The following is a 15,907-nucleotide window of genomic DNA, read 5'->3' on the forward strand; positions in this document are numbered from 1 at the left end:
AGAGACTTCAGAGAAGTGTGACTGGCCCAAGGTCACCCAGCAACTGCATGTGGAGGAGCGGGGACGCGAACCCGGTTCACCATATTATGAGCCCACCGCTCTTAACCACTACACCACACTGGCTCCCATTATATTGGACACACACTCTAAATTCTCTTATATTCTGACTCACTGCATACTTCCTCTGATATTCCGCAATATGAACTTTTGTAGTACCACCTCAAGTGAGGTTATAGACATTGCTTTAATGTACTTTGTCTACATTGTTCTATGTTCATTTTGTTTTCCAAAACTCAATAAAATAATTTACTAAGGAGGACTGTTTGTCTTGGGAGATGTCAACATTCACACCAATGCCATATTGTTTGGAGTAGCTCAGGACAATCATGGGAACATCCCAATATTTCATCAGAGCAGTATATGTAGTTTAGCACACTCTGGATTTCATTTTCTCAAGCAGGCAGGGAGAAGGTGGTCTGAAGGTGGGGGACTTTAAACCAGTCCTTGTGTCATGGTCAGATCACCTCCTGGTGAGTCTTACAGTATCTCCTGGTGTGGCTTACAGTTACTCCTTTAAACCACTTTGTGGAAATAAAGGACGGTCCTCCATATGTTAGGACAGGTGGCTACCCTGTTTCTACTTCTATGTCCAGGAAAACACAACTGAAGGCTTCTGGAACTCACAAATCTATCACTGTGGGTAGAAACTGTGGGTTTGCAGCTGAATTAAGGAAAGAGGAATGGTACTTATCTTTCAACCAACTTACTGGCTGTAAGTGGGTGCTGAAGTATTCCTGCTCCTGAATCACCATACAGGTCTGTCAGCAATGGCAACAAAAATTCATCAGGAAAGGCTGATTATATTCAGAGAGAGAGAATATGACAGATGGACACCCAAAAGACCAAACATATCAGCTGGCACGCTTTGTTCCTTGAGGAATCTGTGAGCTCTAAAAAGCCATCCAACCACTGAACTGAATCTGTGAGTGAAGGAAAATCATTTCCAAAGGTTGCCTGTTGATGACAGTCAATCTTCTGAAAAATGTTGTAGTTTTAAAAAATGAATAAATTCTGAGGAGTGGTTTATTTTTGCCAGCACTGGGAAGCTACAGGATGGCTACCACACTGAATGAGAACCAGTATAGGGGTACTTAGGGTGTTGAACTAGGCCATAGGAGACCATGGTTCAAATCCCCACTCAGCCATAAAACTCACCAGCTAACTTGGGGCTCTCTCAGCCTAACCTACCTCACAGGGTTGTTGTGAGAGTAAGATGTGGGGGAGGAAGTACCATGCCTGCCACCTTGAGCTCCCTGGATATATGGTGAGATGTAAATGTAATAAATATATGATAAATACTTGTAGAAGCACCTACCATATGGAATATGGATTGCTGACAATTGGGCTGATGATGAAGAGAGATTTTGAATCAGGTGATATGACTAGCTTCCAATGAGCTGCTATGTTTTTACTGTGGGAAACATATTGCCTACTGTGAACAAGAACTCCTGGATTGGTCTGTTTTTAATGTAAAATGGTAAAATGGTCATTATGTGTCACTTTTGTACAGAATGCATTTTATTCCTTCAGGTGCATCATTTTTACTTTCTGATTTCTGTGAGATAACCTCTTTTTTCTTTTCTTTTGCATGTTAACAAGAATACCTCAGGCATCATGATACCACCCAAATCTCAACTAGTTCCCAATAAAACTGGGAGCAATGAGTCTCCTACGTAGTCAAAACAAAAAAAAAATTTTTCCTTCCAGTAGCACCTTAAAGACCAACTAAGTTAGTTCTTGGTATGAGCTTCTTCAGAAGTGTGCATGCACACGAAAGCTCATACCAAGAACTAACTTAGTTGGTCTTTAAGGTGCTACTGGAAGGAAAAAATTTTTTTGTTTTGACTATGGCAGACCAACACGGCTACCTATCTGTAACTCTCCTACGTAGGACATCACACAGTGCTTTGGTGCGCCTGCTCTCTGCAGGACGTTTGGGCTGAGCCAGTCACTTACTTCTGAAAGCAGGTCTGGTCCTACTCTTAGGCAGGATGAGGCACCTACCTTAGGGAATAGATAGTAGAAGTGGCAGCAGCCCCTAACCATTCTTCCTGAGTCCTCTAAGCTACCGCTAGCCTGTTGCGCTCAGCTGTGATGTGGGATATCATTATCACATTTTGCCAGTGTTGAAATAAGATTCTTGTGCCAGTCTGGTTCGATTTTGCACATAGAATGGGAGGGGATACCATGTTGTATTTCATAGGGACACAAGGAGTCAGACTCTTGGTCTGCCTAGCCCTGTATTGTCCATAGTGACTGACAGCAGGGTCTTTCTGCATGCAGAGCAGATGCTCTGGCCTCTGAGCTCTGGCCTTTTATCAAATGCAATCCTTGGCTTTTTCATTTCCCACAGTAACCCATCTGCATGTATATGTAATGACATTTCAGAACATTCAAGGATCATTCCTCCCTTCCTCTCCTTGTCGGTCTCCTGCATCCTCCAATTGATGATCAGCATCATTGGGCACCTGCAGAGGGTCCTGCCAGGGTCCGTTGCCAACTCCCAGAGCCACCATGCCCTACTTGTTTCCCCTTCTCTCATGCAGCCAAATACCTTGGGCCAGTCTTTTCTGAACTCCCCTCCCCAAAGCCAGGCCAATGGGTTGTGTCCAGATAGGTGTCTACATGTAGTGGGCATTTTTGGTCTGTTAATGTTTCCCCAGGGTGTTTCCTATTGACCCAGTTGCATGCTATAGCAGTAAACTGGGAACCCCGTAGCTGAAAATGGCTCTACACCTGAAAGCAACCAGGATTTCATTCTGTCAAATGTGACTGCATACAAACAGAAGGGGAGGAAACTTGCAAGTTATATGGCACGAATATCATTGGCTGTGATGTATTGCACTTACTTTATTTTGAAGGTTTTCAAAGCCCTGGGGGTGGGGGTGGAACCCTGAAAAACATCCTGATTTGCATGCCTTGTTTGACTATATATTTAAAAAGAATGCTTCCAATCCTACAAAATGTTTTTTTAAAAAATCTCTTTTTTGTTTTGTTTTTATAAAAGAAATCATAATGAGAGAGTGATCATTGCCTTCAAATCTAAGCCTCTGCTTTGTGGCTGGTTGCCTAGAGGGAAAAGGACCAGCCTGCAGCATGGAAGGAATTAAAAAAGGCTTATAGAAACTTTGCTACTAGTGTTGTTGGCAGCTTTCTTTTTTTTCCACCTCTCTCTCTCCCTACTGATGAAGCATAGCTGCGCTTGGAGAGATACCTTTCCCAGCTTACTGTGTCTGTTGCCTATAGAAGCAAAAGGAGGAGAGCGAGAGAGCGAGAGAGACGGTCGACGGAGGCTGCTGTGGTTCAGCCATCCAGAAGATATATGGATCTGTCTCACCCGTGCAGGAAAACCATCAGCAGCACAGTGAGAGCAGGACCATCAACTAGCGTCTAAGGAATTAAGCAGCGCCCCTCTGCCTGTCGCAATGCAAAACGCTGGCGTGCAAAGGAGACGAGAGGAAAGTGTACTTTCTCCTTGGAAAGCCTAGTCTTCCAGCTCAAGCGACAAAACAACAGCTGGTCTCTTTTTCTTCCAAAGCACCTGCATCTTAGAGGGGATGCTTCCAGGACACCTTGCAGAAAGCAATCTAGGGTACACCTACCAAGGAGGTGTCTTGAGGGGTCACTCCTCTGCTCCTGCTTATGATGAAAGGTAATTGGCTGCACTTGTCAAAATCCAACTGTTTTTATCTCTGTGCCAAGGCTTAGTTAGAAGAATGTGCTATTTTATGCATTTGATATGAAAGGAGAAAATAGACTATCTGCCAACAAAAAAAGGAAAGCTAGTACTTCCAATTGATGGTTTCTTTTTTTTTTTTAAAAAGCATGCATTGAGGTATCAATTTTCTTGGTGTCTGTGCTTTTTCAGGGGGAAGTAAAGAGATTATGTGTGCTACAAATGAGCTAAGCAAAAGTATTGATTTCAGTAGTCAGATTAAGCCCAGACAGCTTGTTTTGTTTTGGGAACAGGCGGCCTTCAAAAAGACACTAAATGCTACAGCAGCAGAGTGTTTTGACTAACTTTTTCTGCAAGCAGTACTGACTTAATTTCTAGCTCCACAAATATTCACAATAATACTATGCTGTCCACTCTAAAAATCATCCCAATCTGAGTTAACCTAAAATGCTAAAAGTCATCCTTTTAAAAAGATGGTTAATTTGTTTGTGCTTGGTGAAAATAAGACAAGATAGGCTGACTTGTTTGTAACCGCAAGAAAGATGTTAACTGCAGTTGCTTAGCTAGCAAGAAGAGTCTTGTTATTCAATCTCTAGAGCTGGGGATAAATAAATTGAATTGTAGAGTTGGAAGGGACTCCAAGGGTTATCTAGTACAGCACCCTGCAATGCAGGAATCATAACTACCCTCTTCATTTGTATGTAGGGGCATTTAGGGGCAATTAGCTCAGGAGCACATGAAATTGTGATCTTTATAAAGCTTTTTAGAGTTGTGGACAACCTGTCACCCTCCAGAAGATGTTGAAGAAAGCCTCCAACTCCCTTCAGCCCCAGCCAGTGTGGCCAACATTTGGGAATGATGGGAGTAGGAATCTAGCAACAGCTGGAGGGTTGCAGGTTCTGCATTCTCACTATCGAGTTAGGCATCCAGTGAGTTGCTTAACTGAGGATTACTTTTGTGGAAAGATCCACAAATCTTCGAATATGGGATAAAGGTGTCATGTTGTAGTAGTATTCATAGTTCTTCCTCTTTTATCCTCACAAGCCCATGAGGTTAATTAAACTGAGAGAAGGTCGCTGGCCCAAGGTTACCCAGTGAGATTCATAAGTGAGTGAGGATCTGAACCTGGATCCCTTCCGAGTTCAACACTGGGACCGCTAGAATGTGGGTGTGTTTTATTCACTATAAACTACTTCAAGATCTTCTGGTAGCAAGTGGTCTATAAACGGAAACAGTAAGTAAATAAATAAATACTCCCATCAGCCCCAGAATGACCAATAGTCAAGCATGATGGGACTTGGGAGTCCAACAACACCTGGACTCCTCACTCCTCATGCAAAGTAGGACATTTGGCTATACTGTCCTTGGGAGATCTGGCTCAGAGGGTTCCAAGGCGAGTGTCTGTGGGTCAAGGCACTTCTGGTTAACAGACTCTGCCTCTGGCTCAGTATTGGTGACAGGGTCTGGATGATAATAATAATAATAATAATAATAATAATAATAATAATAATAATAATAATTTATTTATACCCCACCCTTCCTGGTTCAAAAACCGGACTCAGGGCGGCTAACAACAAATTTAAAACACTTAATTGTAAAAGCAGCATAAAATACAGTATAAAAACATGAATAACAATAAAATTCAAAATTCAGAAATCAATTTGGGGAAAATAAGCATTAGATAATCCCCAGGGCTAGCTGGCTGAATTGGTCCTACTTGGGCCAGCGAGGAGGCCAGGGGAGAATTAGCTGTGGGGTCTCAGAGCGGGTAATCTTCATAAAAGGGGAGGGGGAGGGAAGAGAAGGGAAATAAAGGATCAGGCTGAGTTCAAATTAAAGGCCAGGTGGAATAGCTCTGTCTTACAGGCTTGACGGAAGGAGGTTAAATCCTGAAGGGCCCTAGTCTCATGGGACAGAGCATTCCACCAGGTCGGAGCCATCACTGAAAAGGCCCTGGCCCTGGTGGAGGATAGTCTGACTTCCTTAGGGTCTGGGACCTCTAAACTATGGTTATTCATGGACCTTAAGGTCCTCTGCGGGGCATACCAGGAGAGGTGGTCCCATAAATATGAGGGCCCTAAGCCACAAAGGGCTTTAAAAGTCAAGAACCTGACCCTATACTCCACTAGGAGCCAGTGCAACTGGTAAAGCACTGGGTAAATATGCTCCCATGGCAGGGACCCCGTGAGGAGCCTCGCTGCAGCATTCTGCACCCGCTGGAGTTTCTGGGACAGTTTCAAGGGCAGCCCCACGTAGAGCGAATTACAGTAGGCAAGCCTGGAGGTGACCGTCGCATGGATCATTGTGGCCAGATCAGGGCAGGAAGGGTAAGCAACCAACTGCTTAATGTGGCGAAGATGGAAAAATGTCGCCTTAGCTGTTGCTGTAACCTGCGCCTCCATGGAAAGGGAGGCGTCAAGGATTACACCCAAACTCTTAACAGATGGATCCAGCACCATTATGGCTTCTGCCCCTGGCCCTTCTGATCTAGTTGATTCCTCTGCAGAAAAGAACATTTGCAGAGTGGGTTTATCTGTAGCCCTACCATGCTCCCTACAAGAACTTTACTGTTCACAAAAAGAAACTCTATTGTATGCAAAGAAATGGGCTCTTTGGCAAAAGAAAACAAGAAAGCCCTTGTGCAAGGAAGCAAGCATGCACGGACTTTTCAGCTGAGTCTATTCATTCAAATCGATTTGACTCCCCCATAGTTTGTTTGATCTGTATGTGTAAAGCCTCCCCTGTGGCATTCCTTATAATCTTCTACAAGTCAGGAGGTGTTCTGCATGAAGATTCCCTCTTGCCCTCATCACAGAGCATTCCCTGACACAGAAGACAAGGCAGGAAGTCCATGCACACACATAGTTTTGTGAGCAAATCAGATTCTTCCCTTGCAAAGAACTGAGCAACTACTCTTAAGACTGGAGCATAAAATGAACCACAGGCATCCATGCTAAACTCCCAGCCTCATTGAATTATCTCCACTCCTTAATCTCTTCCATTTATTAGAAGTGCCTTGTAGAGGCTCATTAATTTGGGGCTCTTGTTTCGTAATTGATTATTACACATGAACTTCAGGTTAATAACTTTAACATAATGCCACCTAATTTTCAGAAGTAACATCTGTGACGCATATTATTTCATTACCAAAAATGGTCTGTTAGGATTTGATGTGAACACTGCCTTTTTCAGCAGAAAGAGCTGCAGAAGACAAGAGAGGTGCCTGTCACCACTGTCATGCCACACACCCTCCTCTGCCAGGGGGTGCTCTGCCACCACCCAAAACTACCCTGTACCACTTCTCACTCTTAACAAGATGTATGGCTCTGAGCTGTGTTTCTTATGGGTAACTCTATAACCTGCTTCCACCCCAAATTATATTTATCTGAATAAGTGGGTGGGGTATAATAATAATAATAATAATAATAATAATTCCCCTAATGTTAGCAAAGTATGAGGCATGTGGTATAAAGCAATTAATTTATGGAAGAGGAATCATAAACAATGGCTGTGCGATTGAAGATTGTACCTAAGCACATAGTTTCAATCTGTTTATCTTATTTGTTGCTTTATTTTATATACAACAGAAGCTACTATAATACTGATACTATATTAGATGACTAACCCTGCTTCACATCCGCCACCAACTCTCACACAGTCTACCACCCACCCCCAAATGCAACTCCGCTGTCAACTCAACTCGACTCCAAACCCTCTCAGACTAATATTCAAACTCCCTTTCAAAACTCCCAACCAATCACCGCTCACTATCAGCATTCCAAACTCACCCCTTCCCTCTCATCTTAGTTCCTCTAATTTCATTTTTTTTATTAATTGCATTTATATCCCATCTTTTTCTCCAAAGAGCTCAAGGTGGTTCTCCCCGACCCCCCCGCCACATTTAATTCCCACACCAACCCTGTGAGGTAGGTGAGTCTGAGAGGCAGTGGCTGGCCCAAGATCACCCAGTGAGCTTCATGGCTAAGTGGAAATTTGAACCCTGGCCCTAGTTTAACCCTTTAACCGGTACATCACACTGGCTCTTACCTATGCTTACGAATGTATTTACCTTAGTTACTCTATTGATATACAGTGGTACCTAGGGTTACATACGCTTCAGGTTACATACACTTCAGGTTACAGACTCCGCTGACCCAGAAATATTACCTCGGGTTAAGAACTTTGCTTCAGGATGAGAACAGAAATTGTGCTCTGGCGGTGCAGTGGCAGCAGGAGGCCCCATTAGCTAAAGTGGTGCTTCAGGTTAAGAATAGTTTCAGGTTAAGAACGGACCTCCGGAACGAATTAAGTACTTAACCCGAGGTACCACTGTATGTGCTTATAATGTACAGAAACACCTGAACCTTGCAATCACATTTAACCTCTCCATATTGCAACCCATATCATGATATTCAATAGGATCCAATTGCTTCCTCCAATAGTAAACTCGGTACCCCTTTGCTAGTAAGGCGAAACAAGAGGGAGACACCAGGATGCTCAAGGGAACCTTGAAGTTTGCAGAAGTACTGAAACAACAACAACAACAACTACCACCTAATGTCAACTGACCATTTTCAGTGGCAGCTACAGTGGTGCCTTGCAAGACGAAATTAATTCGTTCCGCGAGTCTTTTCGTCTTGCGATGTTTTTCGTCTTGCGAAGCACGGTCCGTCGCAACTGCGCCTCTTCAAGCGGCTTTAAGAAAAAAGCGAACAAACTCGCAAGACGTTTTCATCTTGCGAAGCAAGCCCATAGGGAAAATCGTCTTGCGAAGCAACGCAAAAACCAAAAAACCCTTTTGTCTTGCGCGTTTTTCGTCTTGCGAGGCATTTGTCTTGCGAGGCACCACTGTAAGGTGTAGAGGAATGTGAATGAGCTGGCTTGAGCCCATCACAGCTGGGGTATCATGGAGAAGGGCATGGCTGGCTGCAACTCTGAAAAGGACTCAAGCATGCTCCTGTTAGGGAGCAATACTGCAAACTTTTGTTGCAGATCCCGTTTGCTGTCTCTACTTAACTTCTGTGTGATTTGTAGTCCGATCACCATATTTAAATGGGTATACTTATTTATGCCATTTTAACCTGCATGTTCTAGACAGTAATTCAATTATCTATGCAAGTCCTTAGATATCTAGTACACTGCTAGATCTCAGAGAGTAAATACAGTATAGTACTCTCTACCTGAGCTGTAGGAGCCACGCCTTGAAGAATGCTTAAGGATGCTGATGGCTGACTCCGTGCGTATAGAATGTGTTTAACAGTGTGTTAAATAAGGCAAATGGAGTTTTCTCTGGCAGGGCTAGATTAGGTAATTAAGATTGTGCTTTGGATGATTTAACTGTGGTATAGACCAGGCAAATAATCAAAGTACTATTACGTACAGGAGTTCTCATGTATTACTGCCAAGACTCACTCCTGGTTTATGCGCTAAGGAGGGTCACAAGTTCAAACTATAACTTTGTTCTTTGTGTTCCAAGTCTGGGCTTAACCTTCAAGAGCATTTTTAAAATGACAGCAAGGCTGAACTCCTCGGTAGCATATCTTTGCTCCTGCTTCCGACAGACATTCATAAAAACATCTGGAAAAGCTTATACATGTACAGACTGTACATCCATGGGTTCTGTCAGTATGACAGGGGGAATAGACCATTTGTATGGAGCCTACACACAGAACAGTTTATATGTGTGCTGAATACACATAAGAGTGCAAGAGCAAGGACAATGGGTGTGATCCCATCCCTCCTACATGTGCCCATTTTCAAGTGTGAACTGGAATCTGGCCAGCCAACCTATATCTTTTAATTAGTGCAGTGCAAAAGAAAAAGAGGGACGCAGGTGGCGCTGTGGGTTAAACCACAGAGCCTAGGACTTGCCGATCAGAAGGTCGGTGGTTCGAGTCCCCGTGACAGGGTAGCTCCCGTTGCTCGGTCCCTGCTCCTGCCAACCTAGCAGTTCGAAAGCATGTCAAAGTGCAAGTAGATAAATAGGTACCGCTCCGGCGGGAAGGTAAATGGCGTTTCCGTGTGCTGCTTTGGTTCGCCAGAAGCGGCTTAGTCATGTTGGCCACATGACCCGGAAGCTGTATGCCGGCTCCCTCGGCCAATAAAGCGAGATGAGCACCACAACCCCAGAGTCAGCCACGACTGGACCTAATGGTCAGGGGTCCCTTTACCTTTAAAAGAAAAAGTGAACAATAAATCTTGCCCCTGATTTTCCACCAATTAATGGGAGAAGAAATTGCATCCAACGGGGTGGGGGTGGCAATCAGTAAAATTTTAATGGATTGGGTATAGGGTTTTGGGTGTGCTTCTGTTATTGCTGAGGTGGCTGAGAGGTGGCTGCAAGTGCGATTTATTTGGGTTGTATCTCATGCTAGCCCTATTCAAAGTAGACCATTGAAGTTAATGGAGACTGCTAAATTAAGGACATTAAATTCAGCAGGCCTACTCTGAGAACTTGGTTGGATGCAACCCTTTCATTCTGCAAATCATCCCTCCTGTTGTCTGCGCTAAACAGGCTTTCCTAGGGTGCTCATGCTTCAGTCAAAGCTCATGGGAAAAATACCCTGAGAAAACTCCTCCTAGACATTTTTCTCAGATCAGGAACCGTGGACAGCATGGGAACCTGCAGAGAACTGGATAAATATTTAGCCTTTGGCCACATTGCAGTGATAAGGGAAGCTCAAAACTCAAGGCTGAAGGAAGTTCTAAAGGAATTTAAACATTACTGTGAGAATGAAGCAGATAAATTGAAGCCTTATTTGCAGAGGAAAAGAACTTATGAGAAACTGCGAGTACAGATTTTGGCAACGCAATAATTTTTCCTTTTACTACCAAGAGATTCTCTACAATCAAAGAGATTATGTGAAAGTTTGCTTAATAATATAGTCTCTCTCTCTGTCTTTTTATATCTTTATAGAAATATCATGTTGGCTACTGGTACTGCTGCCATTTTGGTCATCTGAAGGTGGGAAGCGGAAAAAGACCAGACTCTAGTTCTTCTGAATATAGTCACTGGTGTTTGCCTTCTAGTGAAGACAGGAGTCTGCTTCCAAAAGTAACCAAAGCAGTCTTTTGCAAGGTAACTCGTGGATCTGTGAGCCATTGGGTGACACTGTTGGTAGGAGATCCTTACCCCCCAAACTCCATTGAGACGTTTATTCCTTACTGAAGAGAACACAAATATTTTTCAGCCAGGAAGGTTTTTTTAAAAAGTAGAAAAAAACCACCACCCAGAAGGAACTTTTGATTGATTCTGCCATTTCCTTAGGCAAAGCCATGTGAGAAGATGACCCTTTGATGAGAACTATTCCTCTATACAAGGCAAAGACTTCAGCCCATCCAATATTGATGCATGAATTACCTCCTAATCTAATCTTTAAGACACTATCAAAGAAGAAGTAAGGAATTCATGAGTGAACAGAGAAAATGGAAAAGGCCTGAGTAAGAAATGACTGAGGTCTATTTCAGATTCCGTGGAAATCTTACTGGTCGTGCCCACCCACCCCCAACCCTGGCTACAGGAGTGGCAAATGCAGATAAATACTCCAACTTGTATATGTATGTAGGGTTGTTTCTGACCCTACTGGCCATCCTACTCATTCTACTTTTCACCATGCTCCTGCGTCTGAAACACGTCATCTCCCCTATTACCACATCTCCAGAGAGCACCGAGAACATCCAGCAGTTTACAGATGTTGAAATGCATGGCAGGATCCCCAGTACTTAGTGGGCTGGAGGCTGGGAAGCAACTGGTTGCAAAAAAAGATTGTCTGCGATGAGAAACCAATTTCATATGGTGGAGCGTGTGGAGTGGAAGTTCTGGACAGCCTTGAGGGATGCACTGGCAGAGGGTTGGCCTGGATGGCCTTTGAGGTCCTTTCCAACTCAGTGATTCTACATAGAATTCAGTTTGCCTTGAAAATGGCAAGACAAGTATCCAGCAAGCTTAGCTTGACACTAAGAGCTGTAAGCAGCATGTGCTGTGATGTTTGGTTTCAAACAACCTACATATAGACATATGAAGCTGCTTTATAATGAGCTGGTATAATCTGGCTCTGTACTCATCGTTCTGGACTGGTAAGAGCTCTCCAAAACAGCCCAGGTGACTGGTTTTTTTGCAGGAGAAAATAGAGGACTCCTGGACTTAACAATGAATAAAAGCAATAGAAGGAACTAGCACTGTATCAAAACCTGTTTGCCTATTTCTCCCTCTGTGAAAGAGGTTGCAGGTTTATCTGCCTCATTGTCAGGACACTTGAGCACTTCTTCAGAATTCTGGTAGCTGTAGGATTGAGACACCCTTGGGTGGTATGGGAGCTTTTCATTCCAATAAACACTTCTCGGTGCTTCTGCAGCCTCCCTAGCTGCCTGTGCTTCTGAAAGACCCCATGGGAGAAACTACTTCATGACTTATTTCTGGGTTTTAATTGAAGCATGGGAAACCTAGGAAAACTATTACTGAGTACCTGAGACTGCTGTGCTTACAGATTTTATTTCTAAGAGATATTTTTCCTTTTTAACCTCTCCACACTGATTTCTTTAAAAGTACAAAGACTTCACTTAAAAACAACAACAGTTGTCAGGTGCACAGTGGGCAGCCTCCTCACCTTCCCATACCTTAAGAAAAGCCCAGCTGATGATGTCATGGCGTTGTAAGGAAGGGCACCCAGGAAGGCTGCAGAGCACAGACTACTGGGGAGATGATTTGTAGAGTGATATAAAGCACACTCACAAACAACTCTAGGCCACCTTGAAGGTAAGTGCAACAAAAACAAAACAAATCTCCCCACAGATTCTTTTTAATTTCTTGGGAGAAATGCAGGAGAATTTTTCAGTAGAGCATGAGAAGCAATATGAGCATTAACCACAAGATTAAATACTATATAGCTTCATAGCCTTTCTTGGTTATAACCAGAACCAGTGCATAATACAGGAACTAAAGTGTGAGTGATGTATTCTTGAGGGTCACCTTTGCACCCAAAGAGATTCTGTCTCTGCTAACATGAACAGTGGCTTGGTAATTCTGCATGGCTCACCACAGGAAAGCAAGGAAATCCTAAATCTTTCTCTCTCAAGTGATTTGCAAAATCTAGCTTTCCTGCAATATACACATTCCAGTACAGCATTCTGTTCCAAGACCAGAACAACTCTAAAGAATGAGTTCCTGGTTCACTTAAACTGCAGGAGCCAATCCCCATTGGACAGATTAGTTTGTTCCACTAAAATTAACAGGAACTGTTGTGTATGTGTCCTATGCACTAGGATCTCTGGATTGGCAAAAATAACATCCACATTTTTGGACACTAATTTGCCAATCTATCAATGAGTTGGGCAACCTGCACTGGCTCCAACTGAAAAATAATAATGCTAAAATACACCCTTTCTTTAATCCATCTGGATACTATTCCCTCTATTTCAGGTTCCTTCCCCAAATCTTTGAGGCCTCTTGGCTTTCGATGTGACTATGGTACCAATTGGTGCCTTGTGGTTTCCTCTGAAAGGACAGCCCTGCTGGATAAAACCAAGGACCCATCTAATCCAGCACCCAATTCTCATAGTAGCCAGCCAATGGGAAACCCATGAGCAGGACATGAGCACAACAGCACTCTCCCCACTTGTGATCCCCACCCCACCCTCTTGGCATGCCACCTCTGATACTGGAAACAATAAACAGCTACAATGCTCCTGCTTCTCTTTGCCGCCCAGGTCAGACCTGGCTCAGGAGCACAGCTGAGACTGGGTGTGAGCGCTCGCTTGGGGGCAGCGGGGGATGGCGGCCCCCTCAATATTTTTTTTTTTGGGGGGGGAGGCTCAGCCTCCTGCCTAGAAATATTAAGGGAGCTGAAGCCCCTTCTGCCCCCACAACTGGCGTTCCTCCTTGCTACTGCTGCAACTCCCTGTCCATGTGTTCTTTTGTGTGGACCTTGTTCATAAAAACAGACACAGGGAATAGTAGTAGTAGTAGTAGTAGTAGTAGTAGTAGTAGTAGTAATAATAATAATAATTTATTTGTTTATATGCCGCCCATCTGACAGGGTTACCCCAACCACTCTAGGCAGCTTCCAAAAAATTAAAACACAATGTGACATCAAAGTGCAAGACTAGTCAGCTCTTGCTGGCAAGCAAACTGAACAAGGTGAATGGGCAGTGCCTGCAAAAAGGAAAGGAGGAGAGCCTGCGGACTCTAAAAGTGGGCAATGGGGTCCCTTCTGGGAAATGGGGCCTGATAAATAAGCACCCAGCAATGCCTACCCTGAAAATTTGACACTGCCAAATAAATGAATATATAAGGTGGAGAAAAGTCTTTCAGCTATAATGGGTCTTGGGGGGCAGCACTCAGGAGGTTATTCTTAGCAGGTGAGTAGAGGTATTATTGCCAATATACAAGCATATCTCTTTTAAATGTTCTTTCAGAGTGAGCACCTAAAGTTTACGCAGCAACAGAATCCATCTGTATAGCTGTGTGCTTATGAATCACACTAACTAATCAGCTAACACAGTCCTCTTTGGTTTTTTTCATTAGAAGGTGATATCTGCAAAGCCATCTGTGTTAGGTGTGTAACATTTCAGGGACATGAACTAATCTCAGCTCCATTTTGCAATCTAGCCTAGAAATAAAATCCCAGAAGGTATTCTACTATATAGCATTCATCTGCCAATTCCCCTCTCTCCATGAAGTGCAAATTCCCCAAACCTGAGCTACGCTAAAATTAGCAGTCATACACACACTCTTGCTTATGACAATAACAAGACCATGTTTCATCCAATGCTCTGGAAATGATGGTGTGTTTTGTTTTGTTTTCAAACAAGAGATGGGTGAATCTGTCCGTTTCAGTTTCTCCTCCCAGTTTCTCATTTTTTTCAGTCCTAAATTTGGTTCTCCACATGTCCATATTAGTTTGTGATTTATTTACTGTATTTTTTAAATACAGTAAATTCACCAGCATTTTAGTGGGAATTTCTCCCAATATACACATTTGTATACAATTTTGCCCAGTACACTTTTTTTTTTGCAAAGCAGTTTTCCCTAAATTAATATGTTTGTGTATATTATTTTTTACTAATATTTGCATTGTTGTGCATACTTTGCTGCAGTATACGCAGTTTTGTACAGCATTACTTGTCTGGAGATCTGCATTGCAAAATTCAGAGATGACTGGGTTTGCTTATTGTTCTGGAAAATTTGAATGAGGCAAGTTTGCCTTTAAATGCTAATTTCCCCTCAACCACTATTTTTAATACACACACATGGTTCATTCTTGATGGGGTGTTACTTTTCCCTTGGGAGTTTGGGCTAATATTGTGTATGGGGTGGGGGACTACTAGAATACAGCTGCTCCTATTTATATCCATAGCACCAGCTTTATGCAACCCTTTTGATAAGCAATTATCTCTGTGCAACCTAAGCTCGGTCTCCAAAGCACTGAAAGAAAGCCAAGGCCATAGTATCTGCTTTGCATGCAGGTGTTCAACACAATGAGTTCTTTTTCATATACTGTAACCATCAGAGAATTACCTGTAAGATTTCCCCCCCATTGTAAATTTAAAAAAACCTGACTGTATATTAAACTATATATTGTATGCAGGATTAATGCTTAACATTGTCAGAAATTACAATCCTATTTATCATTATAAATATCCATATTTTCCTGTCTAATGTATTGTGTCCTTCAGTGAATTAGGGGAGGTTGGTCACTGCATAATGTGAGCCTTCGAAACACCACACTGGGGAATGTCAGGTTGGGATGAAAGGTCAACCAAGTGCTCCAGGCACCTGGACCAATATTGCCCCTTGATCTGTATATGGGCAAGGTCCATTCTTCAGTCCAGTCTTTTATGTATATTCCAAGGAGGTGATAGGGTGGGAATCTCCTTACACTGGGAATCCACAATGTGGTTCCAAAGAACATTCACCTTTCCTTTGGGACAGTTTGTTGTTGTTCATTTCTATCAATTCTTTATTTGCAAAATGTAGACACACATACACACACCCTGCCCTGGCCCTTCCAATGCATTTGGAATCACTCAGGGCAGCTTAAAATATAATTTAAATACAACCCCACAAAAGGAATCAAACAATCAGAAATGGGCTTGGCAGCAAGGTTTGGATTTCGTTTAACAGGGAAATTTTAACCAATCTGGGCGGGAGGGGGAGTAGGTGGGTAGAGAATT

At 43.1% G+C, this 15,907-nt stretch overlaps 1 protein-coding gene and 1 long non-coding RNA gene across 9 annotated transcripts in view; one reads left to right on the forward strand and one right to left on the reverse strand.

The window, feature by feature from the left end:
- The window catches only part of LOC310754347, a 47,950-nt gene that overhangs the window by 15,514 nt on the left and 16,529 nt on the right, over positions 1-15,907 (reverse strand). For 5 of the 8 annotated variants that reach the window (XR_014543727.1, XR_014543728.1, XR_014543731.1 and 2 more), the window contains exon 2: positions 768-818. The exons of the other annotated variants lie outside the window; for them this stretch is intronic. This is a non-coding gene — a long non-coding RNA (uncharacterized lncRNA). The remainder of the gene's footprint in view (positions 1-767; positions 819-15,907) is intronic. 8 annotated transcript variants of the gene reach the window in all.
- On the forward strand, positions 2,948-15,392 carry SERTM2 (serine rich and transmembrane domain containing 2). The gene is made up of 2 exons (XM_083596200.1): positions 2,948-3,712; positions 10,653-15,392. Exon 2 carries the CDS (start codon positions 11,184-11,186, stop codon positions 11,460-11,462), a length of 279 nt encoding a protein of 92 aa, XP_083452326.1. The 5' UTR covers positions 2,948-3,712; positions 10,653-11,183; the 3' UTR covers positions 11,463-15,392.

The sequence above is a fragment of the Podarcis filfolensis genome (assembly GCF_964270895.1).
Source record: "Podarcis filfolensis genome assembly, chromosome: Z".
In the NCBI taxonomy this organism is placed as follows: Eukaryota; Metazoa; Chordata; class Lepidosauria; order Squamata; family Lacertidae; genus Podarcis; species Podarcis filfolensis.